Source organism: Desmodus rotundus, chromosome 9 (genome assembly GCF_022682495.2).
Source record: "Desmodus rotundus isolate HL8 chromosome 9, HLdesRot8A.1, whole genome shotgun sequence".
Taxonomy (NCBI): Eukaryota; Metazoa; Chordata; class Mammalia; order Chiroptera; family Phyllostomidae; genus Desmodus; species Desmodus rotundus.
The window spans coordinates 15,582,621-15,603,293 of record NC_071395.1 but is presented as its reverse complement, the minus strand read 5'-3'; the positions used below and the strand labels follow the sequence as shown (position 1 = coordinate 15,603,293).

General features: G+C 49.5%; 1 protein-coding gene across 3 annotated transcripts in view; it reads left to right on the top strand.

The window, feature by feature from the left end:
* SLC10A7 (solute carrier family 10 member 7) overlaps positions 1 to 3,940 on the top strand; it is a 195,069-nt gene extending 191,129 nt beyond the window's left edge. For all 3 annotated transcript variants that reach the window (XM_024568981.3, XM_053930614.1, XM_024568980.3), the window contains one exon: positions 1,430 to 3,940. In XM_024568981.3, the coding sequence (XP_024424749.2) occupies positions 1,430 to 1,459 (30 nt within the window). In that variant the 3' untranslated portion in view covers positions 1,460 to 3,940. The remainder of the gene's footprint in view (positions 1 to 1,429) is intronic.
* Positions 3,941 to 20,673: the final 16,733 nt, after the last annotated feature.

Sequence of the window (20,673 nt, the reverse complement as noted above, 5' to 3'; positions counted from 1 at the left end):
CGGGCGCCTCCCCAGGGCTCCGACTCACAGGGCCTCTGTCCTTTGGACAACGGTGTCGGTGTTAGCAGGAAATGAGCAGGAAGAAGAGACAGCCAGTGACAGAACACCCCACGCTGTGTCCTCAGCGTCCTGTAAACAGAACAGCCACGCTACCCCGGTTGAGTCTGGGTGCCAGCCTCTCCCTGGTCCAGCGTGTGGGCCCTCGAGCCAGCCTGCTGGCTCTGCCTCCCTCTCACCGGTGGCCTTGAGCTCATCGCTCCTCTGCCCCTCAGTGTCTGCTGCTCTAAGACTGATGATAATACCTACTCCTGGGAGCTGTGGGAGGGTCTGTGGCAGGTGTTTGACAAAAGCTAGCTGCTGTGATTGTCGTCACTGTCACTGCTGTTCATTAGTAGCTACGACACTGTTTGTAGCCAGCTCTGCCACCTCCATTGTAGGTCGGGGGAGAGGCTCAGGGCGCTGAGCAACTTGCCCGGGGAACATGGGTGCGTTGTCAGTGCCGGCGTTAGGACTGAACCCTGGTATCTTTGGCTCCCAAGTCTTTCCCCTGCACCATGGGGACATCCAGACAGAGATACATTGCTTTCCGAAGGGACACCCTCAGGACACAGCGTCCTCCCTGAAAAGGTTAACGCATCCAACACTGTCACTCATTTAGTTATTTAACAAAATGGTGGTGATTGTTATTCTGTGCAGGGTCTGACTCCAGGTTCGGGTCCCCCCACTCAGAGTCGGTAAGGGAGCAGCTCAGTGCCTCTGTCTTTGCTCTCTATCCATTTTGAAAATTTTTATGCATGCTTATGTTCATCTGTGTGTGTGCATTATAGGCCAGAATTTGTACATATAAATTTTGATAAAGAATGAAGAAAATTATTTGACAATCCTAATACCCCAGCAATAATGTACAGTCATAGTGAACAGCGAATTAATCAGAGTGAAATTCTCTTCCAAATGTTTGAAATGCTGTGATTGATTCTACAGAATAACAGAAGCATTTCCAAAGGGGAGACAGAATTGGACAATACTGTTCATCTTCCCTTTGCGTAGAAACCACTCCAGACCAGGGGCCACTGTCTAAGTAGAATAACCCAGAAGGCTTAGAATGTTATCCATCCCATTCGAGCACAAAAGTAAACACAAAGCGTCCATTGTAAGGGACCCCACTATTGCTTTGCCAACAATACTGACAGAGACCCAGGGCCACCATCTCCTGCACAGCCAGGCCAGGCTGGGGGAGACGACAGCCTGCTGGCCAGGGGGGTGGGCCACTGATCTGCGTGTCCCCGGAGGTTTGGACCAGTGGTTATGTACCGCCGTCTGGGTGGACCTCTTCTTCCTTCCCGCAGCATAAGTGATCTGGTGTTGATGGACACTTTCACTGGCTGATGGACATTATCCAACTATGAATGCATGCTTTTCTCTCTTGTAGGGGGTCAAGCTGACGAGGCCAACAGTATGACGGAGGAAGCGCCCGTTCTGCGGTGATGTACATATGTACAGGGTGTACGGACAGTTCAGAAGACTTGTTCTTGTGAATGTTGCTTCAATACATATTTTATTTTTTTACACGAAAAGGATATAACTGTTAAAGTGCCTTAAAAAATGTATTTGACAAGAGCATTATTTCCAAAACCTACTTTGTTAGTTACTGCCAGGGGTGGTACAGTATTTTGGAGTTGTTTAATATTTTTTTCCTAACGCAGGGAGCAGTCATCGTGAGTGACAGAAGCCCCGCCTTTGTGCAATACAACTCTATCAGAGTTACCGTACTGCTCGAAATGAGGTCACCCCATCAGAAAAATGCTCTTCTGATGACAGTGAAAACTTCCAAAGTCTGATTCACAAGTCCTTTGATTTACTGCGAGATTTTTCCCTACGACTGTGACATGCCTCTTATCAACGCAGCAGGGGTCATAGACTGAATAGACACTGAAAAGCATAAGTTATCTGCATTTCTTAACGTCATTTTTGTAGACATTCCTTCAAACAGTTTCCACCCAGAAATTCCTCTGTTCCATGATAAGAGATTGTGATATTTTATGTCTTAAATTTATTATAAGCTGCTTCAAAGAAAAGGCCTGATATTTGAGTTAGGAGTAAATTAAGTGAGGGTTTGAGGTAAACTACAGGATTTGGTTTTCAGGATTTTTAAAAATATCCTCCATATGTTTTTTCTTTTTCCTTCCATAATTTCTTTCCTGCTTCCCAACACACTTGCAAACTCGTAACAGCCAAGTGTGCGACACTGAAATGTTATAATCAGTTTGCGAGCAGCAATTTAATGATAGATTATATTCACATTCCACAATGGAGAATAAAAATCTTTTCCTGTTACACACATGTGCTGAGCACAAATTGCCCCTTTTAGCCAGAAGCGGCCTGTTACAGCCTGGAATTACGCACACTTAAGGCATCTGAGACAAGTTATTAATGAGAACTTCCTTGGCAGACTTGACAAATGTTTGTGACATTTTTTTTAAAATTAAGTCATATTGCTCTCATGAATAAATGGAAATATAAAGGTCATAGATGCAAACAAATGTTACAGATACACATGCTTTCTAGCCAAAAGGTAAAAAAAAAATGGGCACAGAAAATGCAAAACCATTCATTAACCAAAATATCAAGTAAAATTAATTCCCAACTGGGCTTCAGTTTTCAAAAGAGTGTCCAATATTTGCTTCTGCTGCGGCTGGAAGAGCTCTCACTGGACCTAACTAGAGAATAAAGCAACATGTAGAAAGGGAACACTTTTCCTCCGCTTCCTGCACGCCGTCTGTCACATCTTCTCTCCACGTCCCTTCTTGATGTGACAGACGACATTGGCGTCCTGGGTCTCACTGAGGCCACACTCTGTCCTCGGCAGCTGCTTTGTTGTTCTGTCAACAGAAGAAAAGTCATTCCTTAGAAACCTACCAAGTTTATCAACAGTGCAGCCTTACACCCGGTTGCATCTTGGAGTTCTTCTGACTTATTTCAATATCATTGAATTTCATCAGTTTCAGAAGAATCGCCCTCAGTGTCAATTTTAAGGCTAGTGCCAGACCCTGCAAAAAGACTGTGCTAACCAGGCTGTGTGTCGGGAATTTCTGTTGTCGACACTTTCACTTGTGTCTAAAACTACAATAATTTTTGCTTGATACTTTGGACGCCTACATATGGAGCATAGAAAAGGTTTTCACGTTTGTTCCTATCAATTTCTTTGACTTTCAGAGCGAACGAAGCTGTCCGAGTTACCGTGAAGGCTGTCATTTGCATACTGGTTTCCCCAACTTATCTACCTCTGTCACCAAACACCTATCGTGGGTGTGTGATTATGGGATAAAACTCAACTGAAAATACTATGGCATCTTTTGCTTTTAAAAATGCATTTTGTTTTCAAGTAATCTTCTTTATATGGTGAATTTTGTTGGCTTTAGTGATAGGTTTATGCCTTTTTTTTTTTTTTTACACAAGTGCTGTGGCATATTTTTCCATAAAGAACACAAAAACAAAATCAATTTATTTTTAATTCATGTTTATTGGGATTTAATTGTTTGTGTCTTAAAATACTTCCTTATGTTTATGCCCTGTCAACTGTCTGTTTTATGCGTTTGTTTTGTCTAAATGTATTTATGAAAGAAATACATTAGATTGTATTTATGTTTACCCATTTTTCCACCAGATTTTTTTAATGGCTGTTATGAAATTTGATTTTTTTTTAGTGGGTGATAATGTTAATCTATTCATATGTTCTTTTCTAAGTTTTAAAATTTTGTGGGTTTTTAAAAATTCTTTCCTATTCTATTTAAAACTAACACACCTCTGGCTAATGTTCAGTGTTTGTTTATGCTAAATACCAAATTTTTTCAAAAGGATTGGTAAAGTAATGAAGTGGATTATTTATGATGAATGGAAGATGAAAAGAATTCTATGATTAAACAAAGAGATGTTTCAGAAGTCACAAGAGAACCTGTGTCTTATTTTTAACTTGATTCCCGATGCACTCACAGTGCCTTCAAAGTATCTATAGATTAATCTTGATTCGCCCGAATACTGTTTTACCATTTGTGGTTAAATCTCCACAGTCTTCCCGGTATCCATCTCGATACCTTCACCACACCACGATTTTACAATCCAGGGGGGGCCCTCACTTTTTACCTAGAAATATGTGTTCTTGACATCAGAGTGGAAGACCAAGAGAGCAACATACCCAACAGAAGTGACAGATTTGAGGTGACCTGAATTGTAGTCGCCCTTGTCGGTCTTTTGAGGGATAGAAAAGCTGAAACCTTAGAATGCCTTTTCCAAACCCAGTGTTTATGAGCAAGTTGCTTCGTTTGAACTCCGTCCCCTGAGTCCTTGTTTTGCTGTCTTGGCTTACCCGTCCTCTGCTCCCGGAAAGGCTGACGGAAGTGGCTTTCCAGCTTACCAGCCAGTGCCAGGCTGGCCCCTGTGTTGTGCCCTCAGAAGGCGTCACTTCAGTCTTCCGAGACCAAGACCTTGCACTTCCTGATTGTCACTTTACCTTTCTGTCTCCTCCAGGGTGGTCCTCATCTCTGTTTCTCTACTGTGCCTAACACAGTGCCTGGCTCAGAGTAGTAGCCACAAAAATCTGGTTTTCCAAATTGTTATCTTAATAGGTAGGATACGAACCTTCAAATTTTGAGAGCTCTTATTATAGATATAGACAACAACAGTGGGATTGCTGGAGTATATGGTGGTTCTATTTTTAATTTCTTAAGGGACCCCCATACTCTTTTCCATAGTGGGTGTTTCTAAAACACGCCCCCCAAAAGCCTTTAGTAAAAATCTGCTTTCCATCAGAGTTTTCTTTTGGGGGGAAATGAAATAAAAGGCTCGACCTCCACTGAGAGGTGATATAGGGGAGAGAAAAGAAAATATTCCAGTAATAAAGACACCATGTCACAAGTGGGAATTTTGTGCATGAGACAATGAGAAGAATGGAAGCTCCTGGAAACCAGGGTGGGAGACAACCTCCCACAGAACGTGGACTCCCTTCTTACACCATTACATCTGAATCGCAGTTAATATGCATTCAGACGGACTGGGGGATCGCAGCCTCGTAGCTCATATTAAGTGCTCTGTGGGATACACACGCCCAGCCTGCGGATTTCGAGCTAGCAACATCCTGTTCCTAAAGGCGGTGTTAGGAAGGGACGGGCAGGGCTGGCTCTTGTGAGGTGACACCAGCCTGACCCCAGACAGGCTCCCACGAGATGACGCCAGTGAACCCAGCATGCCTCTGCACTAGAGGTCATACCAGGGTCTTTACACAAATTTTCATTTGATCCTTTCAACAACCTTAGGAGGAGATGTATCGTTATTTTCCCCGTTGTACGGAGAAGGAAACTAAGGCCAGAAGGTAAATAGTGAGTGCACGGCTCACGACTCCTGAGTGGGGCAGTTGGGATTTGGACTCAAATTTCCCTGACTCCAGGGCCACAGTTCTAACCGCTAAGTAGACCCCTCCACAACCCTAAAGCCACATGCTCCGTATGAGAGCTTATGTCGTCGTTGTCCAAAGTTCTAGACACTAGCAATGCTTCTGAACTCTGATTTCTGCAGCCGAGGTTTTGATAATGGACGTTGTTCTCTTTACGTGGAGTGAATGAAAAGCCTCCCATCTCAGAAATTCCAGACAATTCACAGGAAGGAGCCTAGAGTTCCTACCGTATAGCAGGCCTTGGTGGACTGGAGGACAAGGCAGCATGGCGAGGAAACAGCCTGGCCTCGGCCCTGGGATGTGGTCCTTTCCCTGGTCCTGCTATCCCAGACCTGAAATCCATGCCACCGCGTCCGTTTGGGCTCGAAGCTGGAAGCCCTGGAGCCTGTTTCTGTGAGTCATCAGTGTGGTGTCCGGGGCTGGCTTCGCCAACGTGGGTAGAATGCATCCCGCATCTTTTCCACCGCTAAACGCTTGCCATGACTTGCCACCTTGCTGGGACCCACCGCCGTTATCATCACCTGTGCGTTGGCAATGCCCCTCCCCCGCCCACAGTCCCCCAGCTCCCCACCTAAGAATTCCTGTGTGCATTGAAGACGGAGCAAAACATCATGTGTACAGTTCACCTCTCTGCCCACAAAGCCAAAGTGAGAATTGCGTCACATCCTAGGTTTGTTGTTAGGGTCGATGAGAGAATCCCTGAAAACAGTTTGTCACAGTGCCTGGCACTTGGTAGTAACCCAGTGAGTGGCAGGCGCTACTGCCACTCAACACGGATGGGACTTGGGGAAAGAAACCGTGGGGCGCCTGTGGTGCCGACACTTTCTGCACTCTTTCTGGTCTATGCAAAAGATCTATTATGAGGTTTGTTACATGTCACTAATCAGGACCCAAAGTGACCAGGGCAGGAGTCTCTATGTACTTCCTCAGTTGATGGAGACGCCTGATTTTGAATTTTAAGATGGTTACAGCATTTCCCGGCTTCCAGTACAGATTGCAAGGCCCTCCCACCCAACCCCTGCTGCCTGGGCCTTGTCTTTTTCTGCTTACACCAAAGAACTCCGCACGATAATTTTGCCCAACTCCCCTCAAAGCCCTGAGCCAGGCTGAGAACTGTGACAACGCAGGTGCCAGGCTGAGCTGCCCCCACATGGGATCTGAGGCGGTAACGCCTGTCGGAGGTGCGTCGGGCCGTGGGGCCGCTCCTGGAACAGACACTCTGTGGCCATGGCCCTCTCAGAGGGCCGTTCCTTGAGTCCTGACTGTGTCCAGGCTGTGATGTCCCCTTTCCACTTCATCAAGTGCCACCACAGCCCTGGAGTAGCTGGCTGTCCCCTTTGCAGACCCCCGCTTTCCTACCAATCCTTTAATGCCACATTTCCAGCAATTCTGGTCTTCAGTTTTTCTTCCCACCAGCAGTGGGAGCTCTGGAGCCCCTCCCACGGCGGCAGTCACCTTCTGTAAACCAGCGAGGACGCCCAGATGTGTGGTCCCAGCTCACATTCGCAACTGCATTGGGACGTTCCCAACTGGTATCCTCAAGGCCCCTCTAACCCACACGCCCTAGAGGAAAGGTCAATACCCTCTTTCTTTCCCTACACTCAGTCCTCCCCAAACCAGCTTCCTCTGTTGGCATAGCAACCTCCCCAAACCTGCTTCCTTTGTTGACATAGCAACCAGGCCTGGCCTCCTCCCCCTCAGCCTTCACAGCTGGCTCACTTCTGATGTTCAGTTAATCAGCAAATTCTCTTGACTCCATCTGTAAAACCTGTCCTTAATTCCTACCTTCCCTGTCTCCCCACTGCCACTGTCTCAAGAGGTGCCCCACTTCCTTGGTGTTCTTTTCCCTCCAGAAATGCCTCTCTTCAAGCCAGGAAGCCCTGTGCTGACATCTGCCGATCACCTGCCGTGGGCCCGGCACGCTGCTAAATGCTTTACATGAATTATCCCATTTAATCCTCATGACAATTTGCAACATCGCTGTAATTATTCCCATCTTACAGACGAGAAAATGGAGGCGCCAAGAAACCAAGTTCCAGGTGCCAGAGCTTCTAAGTGGCAAAGGCTGGATTTCCACCTGGATGGCGGACTCAGCCCACACCTGGGCTTCCCTCCAGCCCAGCACTACTGACTCCGGATTCTCAGGTTCCCGCCACACCCCCTCATCCGCCTCCTCCCCTTGTGAAACACGGTCCTTGGTTTTCAATTGTATAATGAATGCCCTCACTTGCTAGTTTATCACTTATCAGGTTGTACCAAATTATCATTATCCACATGTCCCCCCACCCAAATGATCAGTTTCTTCAGTGGGGACCCGTTTGGGATGATGTCCGTACCGCTGAGAACTGGCGGGATGCTTGCCGCACCGTAGGAGCCTCAGTAAGCGTTTCGGGGACAGTGGGTGAACCCTTAAGACCCTCCAGGTCGCTTTTCAGGTGTTGAAGGGCAGATGTCTTCGGATTATGAAACACTACCTTTAGAAAAGTAGCACGTGACTCTCAATTATCACTCAATGATTGGGAATCATCCTATTAATCTACGGATGCTCCAGAAGGACTTTTTTTTTTACACGAAAATAAGCAGTAAAAATAACGATGACAATTTTGATGCCAGAGTAGTTGAGACCCAAAGCATCTAGACCTCGGTCCCCCTCCACATGCACATCCTTCTTGTGGCCTTCACCTTGGGAGCCATCTCTTTGGCCCATATGCCTGTGCAAAGGTCCTGAGGTCAGGGTCAGGCACCCAGCCTGGGAGGAGCCTGTGCCTTTTGGACCCAGACTAGTCAAACAGGCCCTGCCTCTCTGCCTTTCACGTGCCTTCCACGTCCCATTCCCCCCCAACATTCACCCTCAGTCCCAAATGCTAAGTTAGGATCCAACCAAAACGCAGCGGGCCAAGGAAAACACGCAGGCAGATCCAAGAAAGAGTGCTGGGCCAGGCGTCAAGAGGCCCAGGCAGGCCAGTTATTGTAAAGAGAGCTCCACATCAGGCCCTTTTACCTCTAGGTCACTGGTTTAAGTCCAGCCAGGCCTGTCCTGACAGAAAATCATTCCGAGCTCTGTGTCGGGCAGCCTGAGACATGGAAAATGAGTTCCCGCCTCCGTCCAGCAGGCAGTGTCCACACTCTCCGCGTGGGGCCTGACAGCTCCCTCGTTCGCCCCTTGCAGGAGCACTTTATTAGTCTGGTGGTTTGGGCTTTCTCTCCGAAGACATTGTTTAACGAGGAGTTTGAAATAACGGAACAACTGGAAGGGAAAAATCTGGTTCTGCAGTATCGAAAGAAGAGAGGCCGCAATCACAACAGAAAAATAGGGTTTTCCCCTTGGCAGAACTGGGTCGGGCAGAGCAGGGCCCCGGCTGCTGCGTCAGTCTGGCGGGAGGTGCGGGGCCTCTGGGCAGGGCAGGCACGGCAGTTTCGGCAAGCACTCTGGTTGATGGGCACCGGGGACAATTCCCTCTAGAGTATTTGATTTCTGTCACACTTCTTCCCTCGTAGAACCATCTAAGCCACCGGTCCGAAGGCAGTCAAAGCTTAGAAAGAACTGGCTTTCCTTCCTCTGCACAGACAGGCCCTCCCAAGCCCTCGGAAAGTGTCCACCAAACTCTCACCAACTGGCTTTTCCTCACCCACCCCGCCCTGGATTGTTCTGGCAAACGCAGAGGGGCCACAAACCCTAAGGGCACTGAGCACCTGCAGCCTGGCCGTGGAGAACGAAGAGCTGCATCCTCAGAGGCGTCCTTCTTTTGGACTCCCCCCATGGTGGCTACAGATTCCCCCTTCTGAGTCATTTAAGAAGCACCCAGTCTGCCCAAGACTCAGTGGCTCTGAGCAGAACAAGCCCTCTTGTCTGTGAGGGTCCGTTCCCACCACGTGTGCTGTCTGGGGATTCTCCAGGCCAGCAAGGGGCAGACAGCCTTGTCCCTCCTGCTGACGCAATCAGCCCAGTTGCTATGGACTGGCCAGCCCTCTAGAGTGTCAGAGACAAGTCCCGTGACTCTGGAGTCCACCTGCCTAGGAAACCTGCCTTCTCCTCCTTTCTGTGTGCCCCTCCATCCCTGCTCAGACAGGAGCAGAACCCCCAACCCTGAGCCTGGTCTCCCTCTATGTGTGGTCACACTGGGGAGACGAGGCTGGAGCAAGGGGAGAGGCAGGGGGCTCAGGGCCGCTTTCATCTAGCCAGAGCCTTTGCTCCTGACTTTCTCACTTCCCCAATCTTCTCCCCCTCCTCAGAATTTCCTGAAACAGAAAGAAGGCCCCAGATTCCCGATGTGCATGTTTCTTCCTGCTACCTGTCAGACACACTGGTGTTGTAAAGCAGACCCAGCCCGGGTCGTCTCTGCTGCTGTTTAATGCAGAATCCCCGCAGCACGTGGATTTGGGGGGGGGGGGGCTCTGTCCATGTGCACAGTCGCTGTGATGGCACGCAGTGTCACTCTCCCTGACACACAGGAGCTGGGTTTAAAACCGTGTCCCGTGCACACGCGCACGTGTGCACCTGTGTGTTTGGTTATGAAGTCACGCGTGCTCACAATCTGAGAATGGAGCAGAATGCAAAGCCAGGGCTGTCAAGCACACTTGGAGCGGCACCGCCCCGAGCCTCTCCGACTTCCTCTGCTCCTGTGGGAACCCCGCCGCAGCGGAGCCCTCAGGAGTCCTTTGGGCCCCCTTGCTTCTCAAGGCTTCTTTTAAACGCAGCGTCTGGGATCCCCAGCCCCCCACCCGCACGTGGAAGAAATAGAGAACAAGAGGCCTGCGGTGCACACCCCCTGCACAGACAGACGCCCTCTGAGGTCAGCCTTGCTGCCCACGTGGCAGAGCGCACAGAAGAGTCAAGGTCAGCAGACGGGAATGGCCCCCAAGAGTTGCCAGGCAAAACCTGAATGAAACAAGCTGTGGTCCTGGGCACCTGGACTAGCGATGATCTTCCAGAAAGTGGGGCGCCCGGGGAAAGGGCGCCCCCTGCTGGCCAAGCCAAAGCAGCTTGTGGATAAGAGGAAGGGGCTGCCTCTCTAATGTGCTTCTGGAAGAACGAGGAGCGGCTCCAAGTGAAGGGAAGGGCTTACTTGTCTTGCCCTGTAGAGAAGCTGTTTGTGAGGAAAGGCAAGAAGCAGCTTCCCATGCACACGTGGCGTTGAGCCTGGCACACAGCAGATGCTCCATGAAACATTAAGGAAGGACACGACCCACTGCGCGGGGATGCCCCCTCTGAAAAGGAATGACGACGAGGGAACACGCCCCTCGCTGAGCTGCCTCCGGGAGGAAACGAGGTCAGCCCCAGGAGCGGACCATGTCATCTCTAGGGGGCGCTACAAACGTTGGGGATCGGAGGGTTGCGTGCCGTGCGTCAAATGTGACTCAGAAGTAAGGTCTCAGGGGTTAAAAAGCAGTTGTGATTTATCTATGGACACTCTTCTATTCACTGAATAAGAAATCTAAGTTGTAAGAAGACCCCTGCTCCCCCCCCCCACACACACCACCACCACCACCAATGGAACTCAATAGAACTATTTTCTTCTTGGGTGGAAAAAAAAATTTTGTTTTTCTAAATTGGGCTGTGAGGCCACTCACTGCCCTGGACAGCCCTGGCTACACAAAATGCTGCGCAGGGCATCCTTCCAGCTCCAAGCCTGGGTCTTATTTACACTTATTTACATATCGAGCGAGATCTCCATGGCTGCCTGCCCGGAAGCCCTATTTTTAATTGTTTGCCGCCCCAGCTGCCCCTCTGACCCTTCCTGGCACTTTTCTGAGGATTTCCGGCCAAGGCTCGCTTGGGAGGAAAGGGCAGAAGACGAGAATTTTTGGAGGGGATCTCAGCAAAGGCTGAACTCAAACCAGAGGCCCCCAAATTCAGCATCTCGCAGCCCCTTTCCCAGGTGGTCCTCCTGGGGGGCAGGGCTGGCTCCCGGGGGAGCGGAGGGTATTTGGGCTGTGGCCAGGGGACCAGCCTCACAGCTTGGCCAGCTGCATCCCATGTGGACAAAAGGACAGGGGACTTGGGAAGCAGCTGCCAGTGTGCACTCTGGCTTCCTCTCTAGCTGCGCTTCTGGAAAAATTCGGAATAGTTCCAAGTGAAGGCAAAGGGCTTGCCCTGAAATTTGGACAGGCTGGATTTGAGGGGTGGTGGTGGTGGTGTTTAACGTTCATTTTAAAAGCAGCATTTCCTAGACAGAGCAATAAAAATATGTATTTATAAATATTTTCCAAGAGTGCCCTCTAGTGGAAATCTGGAGGAAGTAGCACGGCTCACAGACAAGCGACTAGGATCCCAAACTTCTGAATAAAAATAAAGCACGTTCCTTTGAGTGAGAGGCCTCTTTCACACGTGAGCTGAAAACATATCAGATTTCTTCCACAGGTCCATAAAACGTCGCATTACCTTGATTGGAGATGAAGGCTGCCTTGAGTCTGTAAAAGGAAATTGTGCTCTACTTTTGGAACTGGAAATTATAGTGTTACATGTACGGTGTCTTGAAACTAAATGCAGGAAAGTTTGCAGAATGGGACGATTGCAGAGATTTGTTGATTGTATCCCTGGGCCGAGCATGCATCCCTGGCCCAGTGCTTTTATTTTGGCTGCAGAGGGAGCCAAGGCTGCAACAATGTCCAGCCCCAAAGGCCACACACACTGCCGGGTTTTTACCTTGGAGGATGTGGGACAATGAGTCATTTGTGCCTCTTCCTGGTTCTTCCTGGCCAAGGTCAGCTTTCCCACTGGAACCAAGCGGCTTGGCGCTGAGCCTGAGCCGTCTGGAGCCTTTCAGTGGTGCAGAGCCCAGGGGGAGGGTGTGGCCCCACCGCACTCCCGGCCAAAGGACCCCAGTGCAGGCTCCAAGGCCACTCTGAGCCACGTCTTAAAACCTCATTCACTCTGCTCAGTTTAGCGTGAAGGGCCACCTAGCGGAGGCCTGAGGAAATCAGCCGTCCTGACTCGAGGTTCCCCAGGCAGAATTCTGTGGGGAGGAAAGTCAAGGGGCTCCTGACCACTCTCACTCTTTCAGGTGAGCTTTCCAAAAATGATCACATGCTAGCGGGTACTAGCTGGATTCCAAATCATCTCGTAAACACTGCTACAGTGGGTTGTTACAAAACAGCTGCCATTTGGAGCCCCACCCCCACCCCGTGGTCCCAGGCACTGTTCCAGCCTGACCACCAGGACAGACAGAGCTCTGACCTCATGGAAATTGCATTCTAGCACGGAGAGAGACGATAGATGAGCAAATGTATGATTTTGAGGCTACAAGGGAAACTAACAGAGTATAATGACTAACAAGAGGATGCCTACCTAGATGAAGGGTTTGGGAAGACCTCTGAGAAGGTTACACTTAAGCACCTATTATGTGCCAGATATATATTGCATGGGGGTTGAATGCAAAGATAAAGAAAATGCCGTCTGTACCTGCAAAGAGCTCAGTGCCCAACAGTGAAACAATCATTTCATGGGATTTCAAACAGCTGAGCCCTAAGATCTATTGCTCACAACACACCTGCCAAGTAACTTGTGTCCGAGTTCATTGGTAGCGCTCTCAAGGTTTGAATTAAACGAAATATACTCCTAAATATGTTTTTCTTTTCCTATGCCACGTGGCTTGGTGGAAATGGGGGTAAACGATGAGATCCCAACGTCTCTCCCAGCTGAAAGGTTGCACAGGCCCACCTTGCCCTGTCCCAAGCGGGTTAGTGGTACTCCCACTGCTCCGCCTCTCTCTCAGCATCTTGCTAGAGTAGAGTGGGGACCAACCCAGCATGCTGGTTATACTTGCAATCAAATGTGTTGCTTCACTGGCTCTTGGCCAGGCTATACACATGAAGGGCAGTCAATTTCAGACCCCATCGGCCCGAAGTGATGCTGATCATCTGCTTCTGCACCAAGCTACCCCAGACCTAAGGCCACACCCAGGGTTCCTCCTCAGTTTCTCTCCATGAGGCACCTCTCATCCAGCAGCCAAGGGCGCAGATCTCCCAACTGTGGGAAAAGGTCACCCTCCACGTATGCAAAACTCATCACTGACCCTGAACAGAGCAGGAAGGAAGAAAAGGCCACCAGAAGTGACCCTTGCCTATTCCTCTGCTGCTGGTGGGGAGAGATAACACCCCCCATCCCTGGGGCAGGCTGCCCGCGGAGGGCAGTGTGATGGTGTGAGCCTCCTCCCCCTGATAGGCACGGGGTCCCAGCAGCTTTCCCGGGAGAACAGAGGCAGACAACAGGGTGATAGGGTTGTTGATTTGGTGCCAACTAAACAACCCGGATCTGGAGAAAATCAGTTACTCGTAGCATTGGTGTTCCCAGCTGCCCCGGACTTCCAGGAAGGGGTGCTCCAGGCTCCAGGACAGAAGAGACAAGCGGGCTGGAGGAGCTGTGCTCCCATCAGCCTCACACACTGGGCTTCCATTAGGAGCCGCTGGGGCCCAAGACCTGGAGGAGATGCAAGGCAGCCTGTCACTACATGTCTGGGGGTGACAATTGGGACCCCCTCACCCTCTGCAGCCACACCTGCTGGGCACCAGGTCTGGAAAGCGCCCTGTTCACAAACCCGAGAGGCAGAGAACAAAATAGGTTTAGCTTGCTTGTTTTTTTATTATTATCAACAGGAGCTGATTTTCCATCCCAGAGGGTCTGAGCAAGTAGGGACTCAGCTTAATCAGAGGGCTCGGGTTTACATATGCCCTACAAATAATAATAATAACATAATAGTACTAATGCTTGTGCTACATTTGGAGCTTGAAATGATCAGTGACATTTCCTCTGATGAGGTTAAACAGCCTGGCTCCTGGGGCTGCACATTTGCATAATAAAGATCAGAAGTCACTGCCTCCTACATCTCTCTGGGCACCAGCCGACTGGTGTCCTTGGTTCAGGGACACCACTTCCTAATGTACTTCCATCTGCGGCCCTGGGCAGTGATTCTAATCTTTGGCTTGCATGTGAAATGTCAGAGGTGTTTTTTTTTTTCTTTTTTGTCTCAGAGAACAACAAATTATGTTTTTCAATGAGAAGGTGCTGTCTGTAACGGAGAATACAATCTGAAAAGGCAGAGGCAACATCTGTGACCCGTGGTGCTACCCTAGCAAACTGGAGTCTATTTTTCTAGCTATCAGTTGATAGGAAAACATCACTTTAGATGTAATAATTAATCATTAGTCAAAATGGATATCCCCATTGGTTCCTCGCCTCTCAGACAACCCTGCCTTGCCTGACAATAAATCAGGAAAATACATTTCTTAATATCCAATGGAATGCATTTCCAGACAGCCTCTTCCCTCTATAGTGCTTTGCAGAAGCCATCTATCATCGGCTGATAGGAGAAGACTCTCCCCAGGTGCTATTTTGAGGAAGGGAACGGCAGAGCCCAGAGGAAGGGAGACAGCGAGTTCAAGTTGGTGGCTATAAACAAAAAACAAAAACAAAAAACAAAAACAAACGAACTCTTCTTACAGTGGTGGCTCCGGGTTCGGGAGGATGACAGCCATCCTCTTCCCCGCCTGGACCCACTGGTTCCTTCCCCCTTTGTTATGTCTTTTCCCTGCAGCCCACAGCCTGGGGTCCTGTCCCGGCGAGGCCTGGCCCACCACGAGTGGCCAGTCCTCAAAGTCCCATCCTCGTCCTTGTTCCAATGGCAGCTGTAGATTAATCTCTCCGGGCCATTTCTCTGCTGGATTCCCAGCTCTCTGTGGGTCCGCTGAAATATTTATGGCACCCAAAATGCTCAAGGAACCACGTGATCTGCTGCACACGGTGGAAAGAAAAGTGGGTTGGAAGTGAAGATGGGGGGAGGGAATCTGAGGGCTGCCCTAGACTCTTCCTCTTTGTTTGAGGGTGACCTCTTGCTGGCCTCCTCCTTCTCAGCTGTGAAAAGGAGGTGTTGTTGATGGTCTCCCATCTGTGCTTGTTGGCGCCCCAAATTTTGGAGGCAGTGCCTCGAGGTGAGGTGGGAGGGAGTATGGGAGAGAAAGGGGGAAGGGAAGAAAGCCTCAAAGATCAACTGGAATGGTCAGCTTTTCTCATTGCACCTAAGAGGCAAAATCAAAAATTCAAATCCCGCTGAGTCAGATGATCTGTGAAGCCGTTTGTAATTTATAAATCCTATAGTTCTCCATCCCAGTACTGCCCATTCCATTGCTGAGTCTGGAATGATTTAGAAAATGCTGCTTCATCTCGGGGCCTGTAATTGCATCTCTTAGTTGCCACATTAGCGGCTCCCAAACAGAAGGGGCCACATCTGGATTCGTGGTTGGTTGGTATTACAATGGGGGAGGAGAGAGCCATTGGCATCTAATAAGTAGAGACCAGAGATGCTGCTCAACATCCTACAATGCACAGGACAGACCCCCACAACAAAGGATGACCTAGCCCCCAACCCTGACAGTGTAGAGGTTGAGAACCCTGTGCCAGGGAAGAAAGTAGGCTCACAGGTGAGCGTCTGAGTGGGGAAGGGTTCATTCAGCTTTGCTTCTGCACAGCTCAGGCTGAGAGGTTCAGTCTATTCTCAGCTCCTCCCTGCAGAACTCCCCTGGGCCTGTAATCTGAGACAGAACATTCCTCCCTGGGGACAGTGGCCCCAGAACTCTTTCATTCACTAACATTTTAGAGAGGAACTTTCTACATTGCTTGATGCTCAAGCACCCTGGAGCTGCCCAAGATGTTGCATTCTACTTCCATCTAGATCAAGAGCTGGTAATAGTAACACAAATGTTGACTTCCCATTCACTCCATCAGCAAATAGTTACTGATCACGTACTACGGCCCCAGAACAGTAGGAGCAGCTCTAGGTGCTGGGACATAGCAACGAACCGAGTCTCTGCCTTTGCACAGCGCCCTAGTCAGGGGGCGGCAGAACAGAATAGAAAATGCAAATGGATACATAAGACCAGGGAGGTAAGAAGTGCTGTGAATATTATGAAGCAGGCAGGGGCACAAGAGCAAGAAGAGGTTGCAAGAGCCGGGAAAAGCCTCTCTGAGGAGGCAACACTGGAACAAACTGAAGAAGGCCTGTGGTATCTGAGGGGACGGGGTTCCAGACGAAACCAGCCGGAGTAAGTGAGCTGAACGGAGCTGCTCAGCTTCGAGCAGTGTTCACGCGGCGCTGAGAATGTTCTGGAGTCACGGAGGTGGTCGGAGGGCCGGGTCTCAGAGGACTGGGTCAGCCACATGAGATGTTAATATTTTATTCGGAGAGGTAGCAAGGTGTTAGAGAATTCAGAGACAGTGTGGTATGAACAGATTTACAGTTTAAAAGCAAAAAACAAAAACAAACAAACCAAAACCGCCAAAAATACCTTTGGCAGGCTTCAGTGGTCCTGGCCGCTCACAGTGGAGCAAAGTCTCGAAATGTTCTGTTTTTTGTTTTTTTTTTTAATTTAAAGAACAGAATGAACGGACAAAATATCCTTTCTTTGTGTCGTAGAGGCTCCCCTGACATTCTAAACCAGGGATTACTAGGGCTGGCTCTGCAACCTCCTGTGGCCAGATGGAGCGGAGTTGGGAATATCCTGAGACTAGGAAGAAGTTCTCAAGTTTAATCAAACAAATTAATGCAAATTCATTTCTCTCGAATAAAAGAAACTCCTAGCCACACTTTTGGAAGACGGGGATCGGTTAGGGTGAAAGGGAACCAAATCACAGAGCCCGCATTTCAGAAAGGCTGGCATCACAAATGAATACGCCAAGTTCACGACTGAGAGAGGGTACGCGATCTGTAATTTGTTCATAAGTTGCCAGCCCTTCCCACACAACTTTGCAAATAAAACGCGACACTTGTTTAAATATTTACTGGCTTGTTGACCCATTTTTTTGTTGTTGTTGTTAATTAGAATTTTTTCAAAAGAAAACAAACATTGTAACAGGAAATTAATCCAGACAGCCTCCACAGTGAGACAGCTCAGCCGGGCTCCCGTTAGGCATTAAGTCATGACTTAGCAAAATTATAGTATCCAAGGGGAGAAATTAATTAGAAATACCAGATATAGGCTCTGAAGGTAAAAAAAAAGGTCAAGGCCCTGCCCTCCCCCAATCTGTGGCTATTACATTAACACAATAGATGCGAAAACATTTGTTTAGGAAAGAGAGGGTTTCAGCAATTGTTTTTCTGTTATTTTCCCCTAAATGTGTGTTTAGCCCCAAACCTCTTTCTCCTGCAAGAAGTGGTTGGCTGAACAATTCTGTAGCTGTTCCTACAAAACAAAAACACTATTTTTAAGACGTTGCACTGGAGTCCTTTGCCTTTTAAAAACTTTTAATGGCTTTGTGCTTCAGAGAGCGCCTTCAGGTTAAGTTAACGCCTCCTACTGGCTCCCCTCGGGGGGCCTCTCTGAGGTCAAGCTGAGAGGACCTGCAGGACCTCAGGGACAGAGGGGTGTTCTGTCTCCTGACGAAGGGCCTGTGGACTCCACCTGCCCTGGCCAAAAAAGAGTTGACTCAGAAAGTCTCAGCAGAAAAGCCTGACCCCAGCAGGCACTGATGCCCACGGCTGTCATCGTGACTCAGGCCTGCATTTGCAGGGCTGGGGAAGGACCACAGCGACTGAGGTGGTCGTGGAAAAGGAATCACGTGTTTTCAGTGGTCACAGAATTTCTCTAAATGGACTAGACTTAGAGGTGGCGTCACAGCTGCAGGATGATGTTAACGAGAGCGTGTCAGCTAAATACTTAGTTGTAGATGGCTGAGTGTTGAAAGGTATTTCCTCTTCATGGCAGCTGAAAGAGGTGAGTAGTCCTGTGACCTGGTTTCCTCTGACGAGGAAGCGGAGGCTCCGAGGTCTGGCCCACCCTTCTGAGTCACTTCACCCTTTTTTGCCAGGGCTGGAGCTCCCTGCTGGGGGAGGGGAAATGCCGGCCCAACCCTGCAACTGGAGATTCCTCTCACCTGCTTCTCCGCTTTGCAGGGAGGGTGACCCAGCATATCTCCTGGGATGAACAGCCTCTCCCGCTCTCACATAAGCCCCGTGGCAGGTCGGTGGTCCAGCCAGGGAGGCAGTAAATGGGAGATGGCTTCACATCCTTTGCCACTTCTCTCATCAAATAGTGAAATCGAGCCGTGGCTGGTGTAGCTCAGTGGATTGAGCACGGGCCTGTGAAGCAAAGGCTTGCTAGTTCGTTTCCCTGTCAGGGCACATGCCTGGGTTGTGAGCCAGGTCCCCAGTAGGGGGCGCACAAGAGGCAGCCACACATTGATGTTTCTCTCCCTCTCTTTCTCCTTCCCTTCCCCTCTCTCTAAAAATAAACAAAATCTTAGAAAAAAAAAAAAGTGAAATCGAGTGTCCTTCCCCTTGAAGGATGAGGGCTGGCCCTGTTTCTTGCCACGACCACTAGGAAGTGGCAGAAGTGAAACTGTGTAACCCTCAAGGGCTGAGCCTTAACAGGGGCCTGGCTTCTGGCTCTGTCTACTCAGAGCACTGCAGGTGGAACCCAGTCCCCGAGCTGTACGATGCCGGGAAGAGGAGATGCGACAGCCATCAGCAGCCACCAGCCCTGTGAGTCATCTGGGATATTCCAGCCCAGTCAACAGCATGTGAAGCAGAAGAACTGCCCTGTGGAGCCCGGGCAACCCCAGACTCATAAAGGCTATTGAACGGGGGTGGCACTGGTTGCTCTAAACCACTGAGTTGTGGGGTGGTTCGTTTCACACCAGTGGATGAACAACACAGTCGTTTACCCAGGAAAATGCCCCCGTGGACAGGAAAGACCTGGACGGTGTTGTGTTCGTATGTGGTACCCCTGGCTCTGATGTGGCCAAGTGAGAACTCTGCCCTGGAAGGTCCCTCGTTTGCAGCTTGGGGAGATCTCTGAGGAGGGGTGGGCATGTAGCAGCGATGTCTGTGGCCCCACTGAGCACAGTGCATTCGTGTCTTTCCACAGCGCTCCCAGAGCGCTTTCCTTTGTGAACTCCTGGGTCTGCCTGTGCCTCCCGAGGCCCTTGCCTGGGATGCACCTGGCCCAGAATTCAGGAGGGGAGAGTGGGAATCAAGGCCAATGAGCTCACAGGGACTGGAGAGCCAGCAGGGGCCTCTCTTCCCGACACGCCCAGTTTAAAAGGAATGCTTTTGTTGTTGAATGGACATGTCAGGAATGCCTCTCTTTGGCAAGTTACTGAACTTAATCCTCATTAAGTTAGGGTGAGGATTAAAAGTGGAAATATATATGAAGTTCTTAGTGCTGTACCTGTAAGATTCAGGTGTTCAGTAAATACCCTTTCTGAACTTACAGTGGTTTTTGTTTCACCATTAAAATGGCTCATGACTTTAGTAGCCTACCTCTGAAAAGGCAGTTAATTACGTGTCAATGGAGATGAGTATATTCAAGATTTATTTTCAGACCTGTCATTTTGACCCTCCGTAGTATCTACGGGACTTTTGCTAAACCCAAATGACCTTCACCAAGTCACAACTCAGGTAGGTGGCCTCTGTCCATGACGTGCTCTGCTGACCATTCCTGGAAGGACAAGCAGAGGCCATTCTCCAGACTGGGCTGGCTGCATTTTTTCCCCGGCCTGACCTTGGGCGAAAAGGTCATATGTCTGCTCACTGCATGAGCCTCTGGTCCAGTGCAAACGGATGGTAGATCTCAGATCCGTTTACACCCGACGAAGAGGCTTACTCGCCCCACTCGGCATTTGCGGCCTAGGGGGCACGTGTGCGTTTCCCCACAGAGGCGATTAACCCAGCGCTCTCAAATTCTCTTTACTCCGACTGATGCCATGGCGGACTTGTCAGACCTCCGAGTGTCCGAAAAGACTGAACACCCTGGCACTCACCTAGTTCAATAATCAGAGCCGGTTCTGAACTCCAGGTTTCAAAACAAAACTTCTTTGGAGTGATTTGGCGAGGTGAAGCGAGGGCTACAGTTCTTTCTCTTTCTCGTAAGAGATGCACCCCCAACACTCGTCTTTCTTCAAAGACTTAGAGGGGATGGGGCTGACAAGCCGAAGAGGGACAGTTTTCATTTCCGCGGGTCCTTAAGGCAACGGAGGAAGCTCAGAGGCCACAGGAGTCTAGTTAATGAGCGGGTAATACAATATTCATTGTGTTGAGTTTAACTCTTCAAACAGAACGTCTAATTGGGAAAAGAAGAAAAACAGCCAAATGCAGATGTTAAGACAACAAAGCTCGGGAAGGAGGCTGTTGATGAAAGTCCTGTCGTTGCTTCCTCCGCTGACCGAGCACCGAGCACCGGCAGCCGCCCGGCGCTCATCAGCTGCTCTCATTAGCTCTGTTCTGGCTGAGACGCCA